General features: G+C 39.8%; 1 protein-coding gene across 4 annotated transcripts in view; it reads left to right on the forward strand.

Annotated features, from left to right (window-relative positions):
- LOC100726664 (argonaute RISC component 1) overlaps nucleotides 1-16,382 on the forward strand; it is a 37,500-nt gene that overhangs the window by 16,259 nt on the left and 4,859 nt on the right. For all 4 annotated transcript variants that reach the window (XM_013153992.3, XM_003471377.5, XM_063236073.1 and 1 more), the window contains 7 exons: nucleotides 1,526-1,710; nucleotides 7,738-7,897; nucleotides 8,193-8,283; nucleotides 12,755-12,949; nucleotides 15,027-15,161; nucleotides 15,741-15,842; nucleotides 16,140-16,339. In XM_013153992.3, the coding sequence (XP_013009446.1) occupies nucleotides 1,526-1,710; nucleotides 7,738-7,897; nucleotides 8,193-8,283; nucleotides 12,755-12,949; nucleotides 15,027-15,161; nucleotides 15,741-15,842; nucleotides 16,140-16,339 (1,068 nt within the window). The remainder of the gene's footprint in view (nucleotides 1-1,525; nucleotides 1,711-7,737; nucleotides 7,898-8,192; nucleotides 8,284-12,754; nucleotides 12,950-15,026; nucleotides 15,162-15,740; nucleotides 15,843-16,139; nucleotides 16,340-16,382) is intronic.

Raw genomic sequence — 16,382 nt, forward strand, 5'->3', positions numbered from 1 at the left:
AGTTCTTTGGGCTGTCAGAAGTTTTCTTCTGGCCAAAGAGGTTCCATTACTCAAGTATCTTATTTCTAAAGACAAGATTTCTTTTCAGGTCAAGATTTCAAGACTATTTCTATCCTAGAAAATTCTAGTTTTTGGTTTTCAAGAGTGGACACAGTATCCTAAGTGTGGTTTGGTGGCAGAAGATTGAGAATATTCCTTCCCGTGAAGTAGAAACCTATTATTAATGAAATCTATTAACATAAAATCTAGTAACATACTAGCATTTTGATAGCTACACTGTAATTGCGTGTAAGGCAGAGAAATCAAAGAAATACTGTTACTGGTCCATCAAAGCCCTACCTCATTTACATGAGAATGTGGCTAGGTTGCATTTTTCTATCCTGACATTTATTTTGAAATCTAAAATAATAAATGCATTAATATAGCAGTTACCTGTATCTATCAGCCAGTTTGTTATATTTAAATATACTTTTTAAAATTAACATTTCTTTTTTTTCTTGTTTTTGTTTTTTTGAGACAGGTCTGGCTATGTAGTTTAGGCTGGCCTCAAACTCATTATGTAGCTTAGTGTCCCTGAGTTTGTGGCAGTCTCCCACCCCAGCCTGCAGAGTGCTGGGATTACAGGCATGCGCCACCACACTCAGCCTAGTCAGTTTATTTATATGACTAAGATTTTTAAACTCTACTACGTATGTACCTTTTCTACCAATTTTGTCTTCCTTTCCCAGGATAAAGTCCTCAGGCCACAGAAAGAAAAGAAGCTTGTGTTACAGTTGGCTCTTAGACCTCAAAGAACCAGGAGAGAAAGACAGAGCTCCTTTTTACTGAATGTCTTCCATACTCCCATCACTATTGGAACTTCATTTATTTTGGAACTTCATTTACTTTGAGCAAAAAGACCTTATTTATACTTAGATATCTGCTTGTTTGTTTGCACAATGGAGCATAAGCTGTTTGAATGGGATAGTATGAGAGAGCCCTGAGAATACTGACAGGTCTCTTGGGTTTCCTTCAGCTCTCTTAGTGTTGTCTGTGTTGAACAATTAATTAGCAAACCCTGTTTTGTTTTGGTGAACTATACCCACCTGACAGTACTAGGGACGGAACCCAGCCATCTGCCCATGCTAGACAAGCCCTCTGTCACTGAGCTATATCCTACCCCTTTTTGGTTTTTTTGTTTTAAATTTTGAGACAAGAGTCTCATGAGTTCTCTAGGCCAGCTTCAAATTATGTACTATTTGTGCCTCAGCCTCCTGAGTGGCTGGAATTACAGGTGTACACCAGCACACCTGGCTTATAAATACTTTTATTTGCATTAAATGTCATCATTTTTCATTCACATTAGAATCTTTTGTGCCTCTCCTTGTGCTTAGTGCCTGAGGTGGAAGCATTCAGTCAGAAGTATTAAAGGGTGTCAAGAGATAAAGGGAAAGGGGAGAAGGAAGAGATAATAGATTTTAAAAATTAATAAAAAAAGTCAAGTGGAACCTAACTACTTCCTGTTATGACCATGCTTGTGCTGCAGGAACTTCACAGACCAGCTGCGGAAGATTTCCAAGGATGCAGGAATGCCCATCCAGGGTCAGCCTTGTTTCTGCAAATACGCACAGGGAGCAGACAGTGTGGAGCCCATGTTCCGGCATCTGAAGAACACCTACTCAGGGCTGCAGCTCATTATCGTCATCTTGCCAGGGAAGACACCAGTGTATGGTACAGTTCTCCTGGGACATTGATGATGATAGGACTCTTCTCAGGGTAACCTCCAGAGGGCTTTTAGGAAAGTCAGTGGAAATTTTTAGCTTTGGCCAGAGGTGGTTCTTAATGTCAGTGCTTCTTTTAGTGGAGAAATATCTGTCTGTATGAGCTATTGAGTCATCCCAGATTTTACTTCCTGCTCACACTGCCGGCAACCTTTAGTGAAATTCTCTGTCCAGTGGTCTGGTCTTGTGCCAGCCTAAGGTGGCCAGATACAGAGAAAGATCAGTATAGATTCCTCTCCTTAAGAATGTTACTTATTGGAACATCGTGCATTCCATGTGGAATGTACTTTGGCTCTGCTAGTGCTCTGCTATCTGGTGATGACTTGGACTTTTTGAGGGGCTTCTCGTCTTTTCCTCTTTTTTAAAATAGGAAAGGCCACATACATCTCTGGCTCAACACTTTTTTGTAGACCATTTTCTCCTTTGCTTCGAGGGAAGTGGTGTGTCTCTTACTTCAGTCAACTCCTCTGTACTGTTGTTTTCATCCACCCCTGCTATTTGTAGCATTCAACCTTCAAACATCTTCAGGTTCCCCATCCTTCATCATTACAGTTTTTCTATTTCTTTTATGTTTTTTCTTCCTGTTCTTCCTCAAACTTTCTGAATAATTTCTCTGTGTTCTCTGCATGATTTCCTCACCTGCCACTTACTCTGTAGCATTTTTTAGGTTTTTTTTTTTTTTTTTTTTTTTTTTGTCTTTTTGAGACAGGGTCTTGCTGTGCAGATCAGGCTGGCCTTGAGCTCACTTTTTTTTTCTTTTTCCTTTTTATCGGTACCGGGGATCGAACTCATGACTGCCTGCTTGCAAGGCAGGCGCTTATGCTGCTGAGCTAAATCCCCAGCCCCAAAAAGTTTTACCTCCTATAATTCATGAGTCTTTCACATGGACTTAGTCTAAAGAAGTGGGGTTTCAAACAGTAATAGGTAGGAACCCATCATAGGCATCTGTTAGATTAGAATGAATCAGAGGATCCAAATTGTACTCTATCAATGTCGAAAATAAAGACAGTAGCCCACTTGGAGAGTTCATCATCATCATTATGTCTCTTTTGAGGGAAGCTAAATACGCTAGCATTCATATTGGGACTATGCGAATTAGTGGGGTAGAAGATCTGTTATACCTTGCATAAGAGCTGCCTGTCAAACCCTGTTAACCAAGATTTGGATCATTTAAGATGCAGTGTGTAATGGCATTTGATTTGTTTTTTTCCAACCTGGAGAGGATATTTTCAGTTTCAGGTGGGGATGGAAAGAAAAGGCAGAATTGAAGTCACATGGTTTGAACACCCCTCCATTCATTAAAACTGTTATATGGGGACTGGGGATTTAGCTCAGTTGCATAAGTGCCTAGGCTGGTCTCGAACTCAAAACGATCCTCCTATCTCAGCCTCCCTAGTACTGAGATTATAGGTGTGAGCCACCACATCCGGTTACTTATTTTTTAGCTTTCTTGTTTACCTTTTTCTTAAATCTCTTCTGTGAAGGGTCACCCCTTTTCCAATTCCCTTCTTTCTTTGACTTCTGGATGTTTTCTCTTGTTTCTCTTTAGTTTTGTTACTACTAAAAATGCCTGGTCTACGAATGTCCAGGTTTCTGTCCTTTGCCCTCTGTGTCTTTACATTCTGTTAATTTTCATACATCCTAGTTGATTTGTTCATTACCTTATGTCATAAGTTATAGTACTAAATTTTTAATCCAGCCCTTAAATATTCTGTAGCTCCTATCTGTCTCTTTGGCTTCTCTATCTTTTTTCTGTAAGTTTATTGATCATCTATTCTAATCCTTGTCAAAGATAAGACTTTATGACTGTACTCCCAAAACAAACCTTATTTGATCCCCACTTCCTACTACATAAAAGGTTTTCAGAGCCCTGATGCTAGTGTAATCATTTCTATTTTACCTTGCACCATTCTCTTGCCACATGCAGTAGAAAGGTCACTGATTCTGGAATTAAAACTGAGTTTCAATGCTGGTTATATCAGTTAACTGATCTCACGAATTAATTGCATAAAAAGTAGCATTTGGCACATAGTAGATGCTTCAAATGTTCATTCTTTATCTTAATTTCCACTCTCTAGTTTTGCTCCCATCATTTTGCTCTCATCTAGATTATTTGAATACTCTTCTGATCCTTGTATCTTTTAAAATTCTATCTGTCCTTCAAGACCTAGTTTAAATGCTACTTAATCTTTATTTTTGTCATAACTTAGACCATCAGCTTGTTTCATTTCTGGATTTGTCTAATTTATCAAGCCACTGTTTAGTTACCACCTTGTTTCATTTTATTTTTGGCATAGAGTAGGTAGGACTCTACTCTGAAACCTTCCTTCTTCAGATATACACGAAGGTAAAATCTTATACTATTACGATATGCAATAATTCCTTATTGTCTTGGAACAAAATATGCAAGGTCAAAATGAAGGAAGGAAAGGTTCATTTAGCTTATAGTTCATGTAGGTTTCAGTCAATTTTCAGCTGGCACAAATTAGGGTGATGTGGCTGAGGGGCAACCATCCATGGTGGCTGCAAGGACAAGAGTGAAAAGGGAAAAAGGGCAAAGGAGCACAAAGGCAAAGCTCTCCCCTTTCCCTCTCTTAACATTGTATGCTGGTTACCTGTCCCTGGCAAGTGTTGCACTCACACTGCCAATCCTAGTGCGAGACAAGAAACTAATCTCAAAACTAGACTTGGCCACCCTTGCATGAGGCTTTAGACACAAAGCTTAACAGGGTGGGAAGTTAGTTGATCTCCAGACTATGTATTGGTGTCAGTTAAATGGAAGGTAAGAATGCCTTAAATAAGCATCCATGTTTCTGGTTCCCTACATTACTGGAGAATCTTGGCTACTTCAGGAATATTGTGTAGCATGCTGGATCAGGCAGGTCTTGCTCAGATTTTCCTTTGTCAGTACTCAGTAATGGTAGACATACTCAGTAATGTACATACTTGGATTATTTCCAGTTTTTTACTATTATAAATTAACGCTGTACACATCCTCTGAACTTAGGTGCTTATTTCTGCTGAGTGTATATCTAAGAGTGTATATCTCAGTAATGGAGACATTTGTCTCCAGCCTTAGACCTTTATTAGGACATTAGGACATTTATTAGGACATTGGATTCCATACATTTATGTGAAATTCTTAGGTTGTACTACCTTGTCTTGGGGTTATCTGCGTAAGAATTAAGCAAATAACAGAGTTAGTAAGATTCTTGAAATGGCTTCATTTCTTTTCATGGTAAGCTGGGGAAAATGCCCTTGATGGTCAAATCAGGGCTCTGCTGGTATTGTGATTGCCTTGAGAGTGGAAAACAACGTCCTATTTACCGAGTTCTGATTTGGTACCATATGTATCCTGTCATTAGTATATGTATCCTGTCATTAGTATATTTAAGTCTTTTTCTCTCCATTAAATTGCTACTATTGATTTTTTAAAAAAAAATGTAAGCTTAGTAAATTATAATTGCTTATATAAATCTTGGGATGGATGTGGTAGTGCGTATCTGTAATCCTAGCTCTTGGGAGGCTGAGACAGGAGAATCACTGTGAGTTTGAGGTCAGCCTGGGCTCCATAGTGAGTTTAAGGCCAGCCTGTGCTACGTAGTAAATCCCTGTCGAATAAAAAAAAAGGAAGGAAGAAAAAAGAAATGTTAAGGTTTCCATGAATTTTCACAAAGTATCTCAACGGCATAACTATTACCCAGGAGAACATTACTAACATTTAGGATACTAGTTGTTATAGTGTCCCCTTCTCACTGCTGTCATCAGTGGTAATCTGGTCTTAACCCCACAGATCAGTTCTGACTGTTTTGGTGCTTTATAGGAACAGAATCATACTGCATACAATTTTTTGTGTCTCTTGCTTTTTTCACTGAACATGAAGTTTCTTTCATCTGTATTGTGTCTAGTAGCAGTTCGTTATCATATGAAATATATATATTCATCCATTCGTCTATTAATGTACATACTTGGATTATTTCCAGTTTTTTACTATTATAAATTAACGCTGTACACATCCTCTGAACTTAGGTGCTTATTTCTGCTGAGTGTATAGCTAAGAGTGAATTTTATTAAATTACTATTATTATTATTATTACTTTTTTTTTTTTTTGGTCTTTTTCCTTTTTATTGGTACCGGGAATCGAACTCATGACTGCCTGCTTCCAAGGCAGGTGCTTATGCCACTGAGCTAAATCCCCAGCCCCAAAACTGGTAGATCTTTAAACAGTGCAAAAATTATGTTGCTTTCCTGTCCCTCAGCTGTAGTCCCTCTGCTATTGCAGTGCTTGCTATCTTGGTCTCCTGTTCACACCTAGAATCAGCATGGCTCCAGGGTAAAATCAGCTACAGAAGATAGTTACCTTTGTGAAATTTTCTTCCTCTCTAAGTTTTACCTCTAGTTCTTGTCTTAAGACTTTGCTGACTTCAAATAGATGACCTCTGTATTTTACAGGGCTTGCTCGAATGTTGAGATCCATGCTATGGAAGTTAGTTGTGCAGTGTTTGACCTGAACATCTTTAGTAATTAGCTTGAATTTTCTAAAGGTAACTTCATCATTCTGCAGATCAGCAAGGCTCACTTCAAACACATGACCTTTGAGCCCATAAAGCACAATTTTGGTTCCATGAGTTCTAGTGACTAGGGTTTTTCCAATATTTCTTATGTTGAATATAGCCAGTGCCTTCACATTATACCAGTCTTTTTTAGAAAATGGACTAAGGGGCTGGGGATTTAGCTCAGTGGCATAAGTGCCTGCCTTGCAAGCAGGCAGTTGTGAGTTTGATCCCCGGTACCATAAAAAGGAAAAAAAAAAAAAAAGAAAATGGGCCAAACTCTTTTCTTATTGGCTCCCTTTTTGCTGTCTTTCATAAAGTGCTTGTTCTTGCTATCACTATGGTGCTGCTCAGGGAACAAAAGAGAGAATTTTTCTTTCTTTCAGATTCATCTACTTTTTTTACAAATACTGAAAGTTACTAAAAATTTAGAGCTAAGCCTCTTCTCTTTATTCTACTTCCTGAGTGACATTACCAAGATTAGGCTTTCAGTTACTACCTTTATTTAAATATTACACAAGTTTGTATTACTGTGTCTTTTGACCTTTCACCTGCTATAACCATTTACTTAGTTGACATCTTAACTGGGATGACGAGAAAAACATTTTAGACTCAAAATGTCTCAGAAATTTAAAAAAAAAAGTCTCAGAAATAATTTATGATCGATTCCTGTTTGTTAAAGAGCTAAACACTTAAATGTTGTTCATAAAATCTCTTTATTTTTGTTTCGGGGCATGGGAGCAGTGCTGGGAATTGAATCCAGGACCTTGTGCATACTAAGCACATGTGATACCTTGGAGCTACAGTGCAAGCCTCTTATCGGCCTTCTTAATGTAGTCTACCCTCATCTCTTGTGTAGATCTGCAAAAGGGACTACTTTTTTCCCTCTTTTAAAGCATGGTCCTTTTGTTTATCTTTTAGGATAATACAATCTTTCAACTATTTAAATATATCTTATTCTCTCCTGGGAGAATGCAGTTTTGCATGCTACTTCTGCCTGAAATGTTCTCTCTCAAATCCTTCCTTTTCTGTAAGTCCTTTCCTGCCTTCAGATTTCAGTTCTATCATTACTTACTCAAGAATATTTTTCCCAATTAAGTTATTGGTCCCTATTATATGCTCTCATAGCATCATAAATTTTTTTTTTAATCGGTACTGGGGATCGGGTCATGGGCAAGGCAGGTGCTTATGCCACCGAGCTAAATCCCCAGCCCGCATCATAAAATTTTATTATAGCATTTATCAATGTAATTTTCATTATTTTAACAAATTACTACTAGATAGTAAGCACTAGCAGAGTAGAGAACTCTGTGTGTTTCTGGTCACCATTGTGTTCCCTGGCACTTTAATATACTGCTGACCATCTGGTAGGCATTCAGTAAATATTTGTTGAGTAGAATAATTACTTCTGTCCTCCCCATAGCTGAAGTGAAGCGTGTTGGAGATACACTTTTGGGAATGGCTACACAGTGTGTGCAGGTGAAGAATGTGGTGAAGACCTCACCTCAGACTCTGTCCAACCTCTGCCTCAAGATCAATGTGAAACTTGGTGGCATTAACAACATTCTAGTCCCACACCAGCGGTATGAACTCTGTTACCTACTTACTGTTGTCAGGGTATCTTGCTGGGGATCGATGAATAGACAATAGAATAGATTTACTCTGGCCAAGCAGAGTAAATCAAACATAAGAAGAAGGGGCTGGGGATTTAGTTCAGTGGCATAAGCGCCTGCCTTGCAAGCAGGCAGTCATGAGTTCGATCCCTGGTACCGATAAAAAGGAGAAAAACCAAAAAAAAAAAGACTAGTGTGGGTGCTGGATAGTGCCAGGCAGAAATGACCCAATTCCTCACCATTTTGTTTTCTCTTCCTTGCTTAGCTCTGCTGTCTTTCAACAGCCAGTGATATTCCTGGGAGCTGATGTTACACACCCCCCAGCAGGGGATGGGAAAAAGCCTTCTATCACAGCAGTGAGTAATATGCACAGCTTTCTTGTAAGATTGTCCTCTTAACTCTGAATCCTAAAGAACACAGATTTTCTTTCCTCAGCCCTAGCTCTTGACTCTTCATAAGATCTGCTGTGTATTTTTTGGGCAAAGTGTAGTGAAAATATGGCTGGTGGCCAGAAACATGACCCAATCTCCCATCGTTGTTCCATAGTCAGAATTTTCTCTTTCCACACCAGCTTTTTGGATGTACAGGAGTAAGTCTAAAATTTTCTGAAATCCTTAAAAAAAAAAAAGGTTAGAAGCAGGACATAGTGATGCACACCTGTAATCCTAGACTTTGGGAAGCTGAGACAAGAGGATCACTGTGAATTTGAAGACAGGCTGCATAGTAAGTTCAAGGCCCGCCTGAATTGCCTAGTGAGACTTTGTCTCAAAAAACAACAGTGAAAAAAATTTTGCTGGGAATGTCCTTTCCTGTACTCCTGTTCACCTTCCATCCATCTAGTAGATTAAATGTCTCTCTACTTCCTCTCCTGACTTTGCTGTACCCTGTCTGTGAGGGGCTTGTAGTTGCTAGAGATCTAGTTTTCCTTCTCAACTTCTTTTTTTTTTTTTTTTTTTTTTCATTTTTTTTAAAATTTTATTTAAGGAGAAAAGAAAAAAAAAAGCAGGGAAAGGGTACAAGTTATACAGATTTACAGAAAAAAAATGAACAGTAGGAAATCACTAGTTAATGGATTACATATTGTCATCTTAGAAATAATTGATCAAGTCACAAAATTAAAGCTTGTAAAGTGGACATTCCATCAATGATACTGCAAACAGTTCTGTTCATTGATCCAATAAAACTCTGTGATATCATTTTCTATCTTATACATTTAAATATACATGCAGTTATATAGTTTGGAGCACTTTCTTTTCCTCTCTTTTGTACAATGACTATTACACATTTTGGGTTTCATTGCTCCCACGGTTCTTATTGCTTTTTTGGAAGAGAGTAAAACCAAATGTGACATAACAGAACAGAATCGGTCAAGTCAAAAGGGTGGACATAATAGATAATGTAAAAACATAATACAAGGTGATCAACAATGGTTACCATAATGCCTCCCGCTATCTCTAATAGAATTGCCTATATCGTTAGTTATAATACAATTGAACAAAACAGTAAAGAATAAAACCGACAAAACCAAAACATTGGAGACATTGTAGGTCTTCAAATTAGATAAAAGTCAACAAGAATGGGCGTCATAATGAATCTCATTATCTTCACAGCTGATGCCTAAACTTTCGAACCTGATACTATCCAGCAAAACAGAATAGGGGAACATCAGTTAAAAACCAGATGGTGAGAGTAATACAGGGCTTTAAATCAAGGTAATGAAAAGTCAAAGTGGGTTACTATAATATATCCTGCTATTTTTTTTTCCTTTAATTAAAAGGATAAACATAAAAAAGTAAATAATGGAGTGGAGATTGAGATAAAAGAGGGCATAACAACGAAACAGCGCAGATCAAAACATAACCATTTAAGCAGAATAGTGTTTCACCACCAGATAATCCTAACCTAAAAGTAGTTACCATATTGTCTCTTTCTTTGAAATCCTTGAGTACAACTTCGTATACTGTAGCATTAAGTATATCAAAACAATGTAAAACCATTCAAGAGAATGACAGCATTACAGAGTATTTAGAATCAACTAACAGAAAATGAACAATGGTTTCTGTATAATCTCCTTGTCTTTAAAAGGTTTTTGCTTATACTATCGTACATAATAAAATCCAATAAGATACAGCCTATTTAGACCATTGGAGACAGAAGGACAAAAGCTAGATGAGACTTCAAAACAAGATGATACTAAATCAGTATTACCTATTAAGATGTCATTTTCTCCAAAATAGCTGTTCCTATCATCCAATCTTCTCTGCCTCATTTCTGTTGAGCTCTTTTTCTGTCAGTAGCTGTCAGTTTGTCTTCTTCATTTTGTTCTCTGCTCCATTCGTTGTGGCCTCTCTGCCATTATTTCTGGATTCTTTGTATTTTTCTTTTTTTAGAATATCCTGCAATACTCTCTGTAGAGTTGAATTGGTGGTTGCAAATTCCCCCAGTTCCTCTTTATCCTGGAAGCACCTTGTTTTTCCATCAATTTCCAGGGACAGTTGTGCAGGATATCTCAATCTTGGCTGGAGATTATTATCTTTCAAAGCTTGAATTATTTCCCCCCACGCTCTTCGTGATTTGATGGTTTGTGCAGAGAAATCTGCAGTAATTCTGATGGGTGTTCCCTTGTAAGTGGTCTGGTTCTTGTCTCTGACAGCTTTTAATATTCTGTTCTTGTATTGAATTTCTGGAATTTTTATTATTATATGCCTGGGTGTTGCTCTGTTTGGGTTGTAGGTAGCTGGGGTCCTGTATGCCTCATACATCTGAGTATCTTTACCTTTTGCTAAATTAGGAAAATTCTCCTGGATTATTTCTGTGAGTAGCTTTTGTAGTTCACTTGTTTGTGTCCCTACTTCTTCTTTTATGTTCTTAATCCTTAAGTTGTGGATCCTCTTATCATCTTCTTGTCTTTGTATTATTGCTGCTTGTTTCTTTGTTATTTTTAAGAAGTTTTTCATTTCATTCTCCCATATTACAAGTCTGCCCTCCAGTTCAGATAGTCTGTCCTTAGTTTCTTTCAAGCTGTTATGCCAGTCTTGGATAGACTTCTTAGTATCTTGGTAGTCCCTTTGAACCTGCTTCATGTATTCTATGCTTTCTCTGTTTTCTCCATCAAACAATTCTCCCCTTTTTTTCTGTTCTTCCATTCCACCACCTGTTTTTTCTTGGGTGGTACTTAGCATTTCTGTAACTATTCTGCATACTTCTAGCTTCAGGTCGTTGATAACTTCATTCCTGAATTGGTCTATGAGGCTCTCTATATGGCGCCTTATGTGTATTGGTGCGGTGTCTGCTATTGCCTGTTTCTCAGAATTGGGGGCCGACTAGCCTTTCTTGTTGCTGCCTCTTCCCATGCTGCCTCTTCTTCTCTGTTCCTTATATATGCAAGCTTATATAAGAGGCCCAGCTTCTCTCCCAGTCAGCCACAGCCTGATCGAATTGCGCCAGTTAGTTGTTCCCGCTCACCGCTGCGCACCAGGGAGTTACGGACCAGGCAGCCTACGCGTCTCCCCTCCCGGCCACCGTCAGGCTCTGGGATCTGAGTTGGGACAGCCTACTGGGTCCGCCGGCAGCGTCACGCAGGCCAGGCACTTTTCACCAATCCCGCCCGAGAGGGGGATGTGTGGCTGGAGTTGCTACTGCGCCCTGCTCCCGCAGGACTGCTCGGGCCCAGAAAGTCCTCTGCTGAAGTCAAACTGTGGTAGAGTGTCAGCTTCTCTCACTCACCTCACCACAAGTCAGTGCACGCCTCCCTGCCATTCGCAGATTGCCGTTCTCAGAGCTTCTGCGCGTCTCTCTCCTTGTTGAGCCACTGTAGAGGCAGCCAGCCGCCGTGCGGCGGGAAACCCAAATTGCGGCTTACAATGGTGCGGGGTCCAGCCTCCACACCAAGGCTTTTCTGTTCCTGTTTTAGCACCAGGACTTCATTCCAAGTTGGTTTCTCTCAGCCCAGTTCGTTCCTGAGTCAGCAGAGCATATCTCCACCTGCTTATGTCTCCTTAGTCCGCACCATTCCTGGCTTCTGAGCCGAGTCTTTCAGAGAGCCTCCGGTAGTTGCTGTTATCTGTCGGCCATGTTCTCCCGGAAGTCCTCCTTCTCAACTTCTATTTCCTCAATTTTCACATCTCTTTTTTTTTTTTTTTTTTTTTTTGTCTTTTTCTTTTTTATTGGCACCAGGGATCGAACTCACGACTGCCTGCTTGCGAGGCAGGTGCTTATGCCGCTGAGCTAAATCCCCAGCCCCAATTTTCGCATTTGTTTTGGTACATTGGTCTCATATTGCTAAGTATAGGCAATCTTCCAATACATTCATCCTGGGTTTTCTTGTGACTATCTTTCCTGGGCTCTGGCTATTGTCCCTTTTGAAGATGATATTATTCCCACCAATTATGAGAACATTGTCACTAGGATCATGCTTCTTGGCTAAATTAACACTTGAATGGAAGAAAAGATAAACCTGACCTGCCTCAATAATATTGTTTGATTTTAAAGTGTCAGATCTTCACATTCCCCTCTGCAAGCGGCTAGAGCTAAGCCTTGTGCAAAGTTCTCAGTATGTACAGCCATAGCACTGAGAGCAGGTATTCTTATCAGACAGATTAAAAATTCTGCACGAGGGCTGGGGATTTAGCTCAGCGGCATAAGCGTCTGCCTTGCAAGTGTGCAGTGGTGAGTTTGATCCCAGGTACTGATAAAAAAAAAAAAAAATTCTGCATGCATGGCATAAACAACTTTGCAACTAGGACTTATTGAATCCCACCTAGGCCCTGTTCTGATGGTAAGGAAAAATAATATCCTGAAGGCTGATCCTTTCTCTTTGATTGTTAGGTAGTAGGCAGTATGGATGCCCACCCCAGCCGATACTGTGCTACTGTGCGGGTGCAGCGACCACGGCAGGAGATCATTGAAGACTTGTCCTACATGGTGCGTGAGCTGCTTATCCAGTTCTACAAGTCTACCCGCTTCAAGCCTACCCGCATCATCTTTTATCGAGATGGGGTCCCTGAAGGCCAACTCCCCCAGGTAGGGCCTACAGTAGGTGGAAAAACTTCTCATGTTGAGGCCACAGGGCTAGGCATTGCTTTCTTTTCTAAACTGTTAGCACTAGGAAGTGGTAGATTTAGATTTAGGAGTAGGATCACAATTGATGGGTGGAGTTTTTAAGCATCTACGAACCTTTTTTGTAGTAAGCCCTCAGTGCCTATTTTTCTGGGTAATTCATGCTGAAGACTATTTAGACCAGTGGGTTTCTTTTTTTCCGCCTGCAGCCCCCAAGATCAGTGGTTCTCAGATGGTAGCATACCTTGGTATCGTGGTGGGGGGTGGCTATTAAAACATCTTGTAGGGTTCTTCCCTTAGAGTTTCTGATTTAATGCGTCTAGGAAATGGCCTTTGAGACAAATTTAGATGATGTTGCTGGCCCAGAAACTACAGCGTGAGAGCCACTGCTGTGAACCTTCCTTTATACTATTTCTCCTGTTTATTCTCTCTGCCAAACATTCGTATATATTCGTATATATGTATTCTTTTTTTTATGTTTTTGAGATAGGGTCTTGCTATGCAGCTTAGGTTGGCCTTGGGCTCACTTTGTAGCCCAGGCTGGTCTCAAACTTGCAATGATTTTCGTACCTCTGTCTCCCAAGTGCTGGGATTACAGGAGTGTACCACCACATCCTGCCTTCTTTTAATATTTTTATCTTTTAATATTTTTAAGCTCTTCCATGTCAAGCAGGCATTTGCCCACTGAGCTACTACCCAGTCTTTGACAACCACTTAGCCATATGATGACCATTTTAACACATATAATGTATGTGCTGTGAATTGTGCTAAACACTTTATGTATGTTCTACTTAATTCTTACCACTATGCAATAATGTTTTAAATTCTTATTTGTAAAATGAGGAAACTGAGGTTTAAAATGTTTTTGGAAATACTAAATAATACTTCATTGTTATTCAAACTGATAAGTGGCACAAGTGGGCTTAAGATACATTGGTTTCATGCCAGAATCTCTTACTCTTATCCAGCATGCTCAGTCTCTCCAAGTCATTCTGTATTTCCTAATATAGCAGACAAATTTACCATATAATTTCTTTCTTTTTTCTTTTTTTCTTTCTTTTTTTTTTGGTACCAGGGATCAAGCTCATGATCTTGTGCTTGCCAGGCAGGCACTTATACCACTGAGCTAAATCCCCAGCCCCATCATATCATTTCTTAAATGTCTAGTGACTTCACATAGCTTTGGGTTAAAATACAACTGTTTAGCTTAAGAAAAAATAAAATAAAATACAGGCAGTTATAGAGCCTTACTATGTTTTCTTATGCCTGAATGATCTGTCTTTATGTTTATTTTGTCTTAGTAAGGCAGGTCTTATTAGTAACATTAATAGATGTGGAGACAATGAGAGAATCATAAAAAGCATAGACTTAGGCTAGATGTGCCTGATTCCAAAGTCTATCATTTTTTACTATACATTCTTTTTTGGAGGTGAGGCTGCTACTGCTGAGGATTGAATCCTAGGCCTTGTGCATACCAAGTACATGCTCTAAAACTGAGCTACACTCCCAGCTCCTGGCAAATATTGTCTGTGATTGTTAACGTATAGGGGCTTCTTTATTTAGTCCATTTTACTATAATTTTGTTTCTTTGTAAGATTGTGTTCATTTACTATTTCTCCACCCATTCAGTAATTAAATATTTACTTTCTTCTGGTGGTCCAAACCCTGACTGCTGTTGGTGCTCACAGGCAGATTCTCTTATCTTCTTGATTCTGAATTGACTTACCTTTGGACATTGTGATTTTAGTGCTTATTTGTGAACTTTGGTTTTGATTACTGATGTTAGATCTCTTTATGCATGGGAACCATTAGGTGTTCTCTTATGATAACAAGCCTCTTAAAGTGTTATAGGAACATGTCACATAAGCTGAATATAAGGGTGATTTTGGCAGGAAGGGCCTATCATTTAATTTTTGTGTATCTGTTTATAAAGGGAAGCTGAACAAAAAGCCATATTGCAAGTGATATTCTTTAAGTTCAGACAAACATGTAAACATAAGGAGAGCTCTGTTTTTTGTCTGCCTCTTCACCCTGTGTCTAGATCCTCCACTATGAGCTGCTGGCCATTCGTGATGCTTGCATCAAACTGGAAAAGGACTACCAGCCTGGGATCACTTATATTGTGGTGCAGAAACGCCATCATACCCGCCTTTTTTGTGCTGATAAGAATGAACGAGTGAGTAAGGGATTGAGAAAGCCACCAATACCCTCATTCTGCTTCCCTTATCTTGAGAAAAAGTCTGGGGTTTTAGTGCCTGTCCGGTGTATCCTCCCTGGCTTCTTAGGGCTCTTGTGGTCTATCCTCTACCACCTTCTTTAGTGTTCCCCTTCTCCCCTCCTTCCCTTATACTTCCTCTCCCTCCTCCTAGCTCCTTGGCCTAGACCCTATATATAGACCAGCTCTCAGAGAAGGGAAAGGGAACTACCATTTATTGAACTTCTCCTATGTGCCAGACACTGTTCAAGGCGTCTTCCTCACAGCAACCCTGTGAGGTAGGTACTATTATTATCTCCAGTTTAACCTCCAAAAGGTTAAGTGATTTGCTATCACACAGTTAATAAATGGCAAAATCAGGACTTGAACACAGGTCTGTTTGACTTTAGAAGCCTATCATTTCAAGCCTTAGTGTCCTCTAAGATTGGCATTTTCTGTCGTTGTTCTTGGGATTCTGGTAGAGTCAGATTAGAATTCCACCATCACCCTAGTTAGGTCCACGCAGGTCTAGGGATTTTGGTTGTGTTTGTCTCTACACAGATTGGGAAGAGTGGTAACATCCCAGCTGGGACCACTGTGGATACCAACATCACCCACCCTTTTGAGTTTGACTTCTATCTGTGCAGCCACGCAGGCATTCAGGTAGCTGGGTTATGTTTTGGGCTTTCCATTGAATTAAAGATTAATTGATTATTTGTACTCCCTCTTGACTTATGTCAGTCATCAATCCCTAAGTAGTATTCCAAGCAGAATTGTTCTCTTAGTGAGCCCTAAGTGTACCTGCAGGTGCCAGTAAGATCATTTGCTGACATGGGTGAGTTTGTGTGTGCCTTTTCTTGGGTGGGTCGTCCAGCCTATCATATGCTTCATAGCCTGTTCTTTATCACTAGCCATCCCCCTCTGCCCAACCTGGGGCTCCTCACCTTTCTATCTTCTCAGGGTACCAGCAGACCATCCCATTATTATGTTCTTTGGGATGACAACCGTTTCACAGCGGATGAGCTCCAGATCTTGACATACCAGCTGTGCCACACTTATGTACGATGCACACGTTCCGTCTCTATCCCAGCACCAGCGTACTATGCCCGCCTGGTGGCTTTCCGGGCACGATACCACCTGGTGGACAAGGAGCATGACAGGTGAGGCCTGGGATCAAGTGGCTTTCTTTTTTGCTCCAGCCTT

This window comes from Cavia porcellus, unplaced genomic scaffold, assembly GCF_034190915.1.
Source record: "Cavia porcellus strain 051 isolate PalLab524CR breed Dunkin Hartley unplaced genomic scaffold, mCavPor4.1 scaffold_25, whole genome shotgun sequence".
In the NCBI taxonomy this organism is placed as follows: Eukaryota; Metazoa; Chordata; class Mammalia; order Rodentia; family Caviidae; genus Cavia; species Cavia porcellus.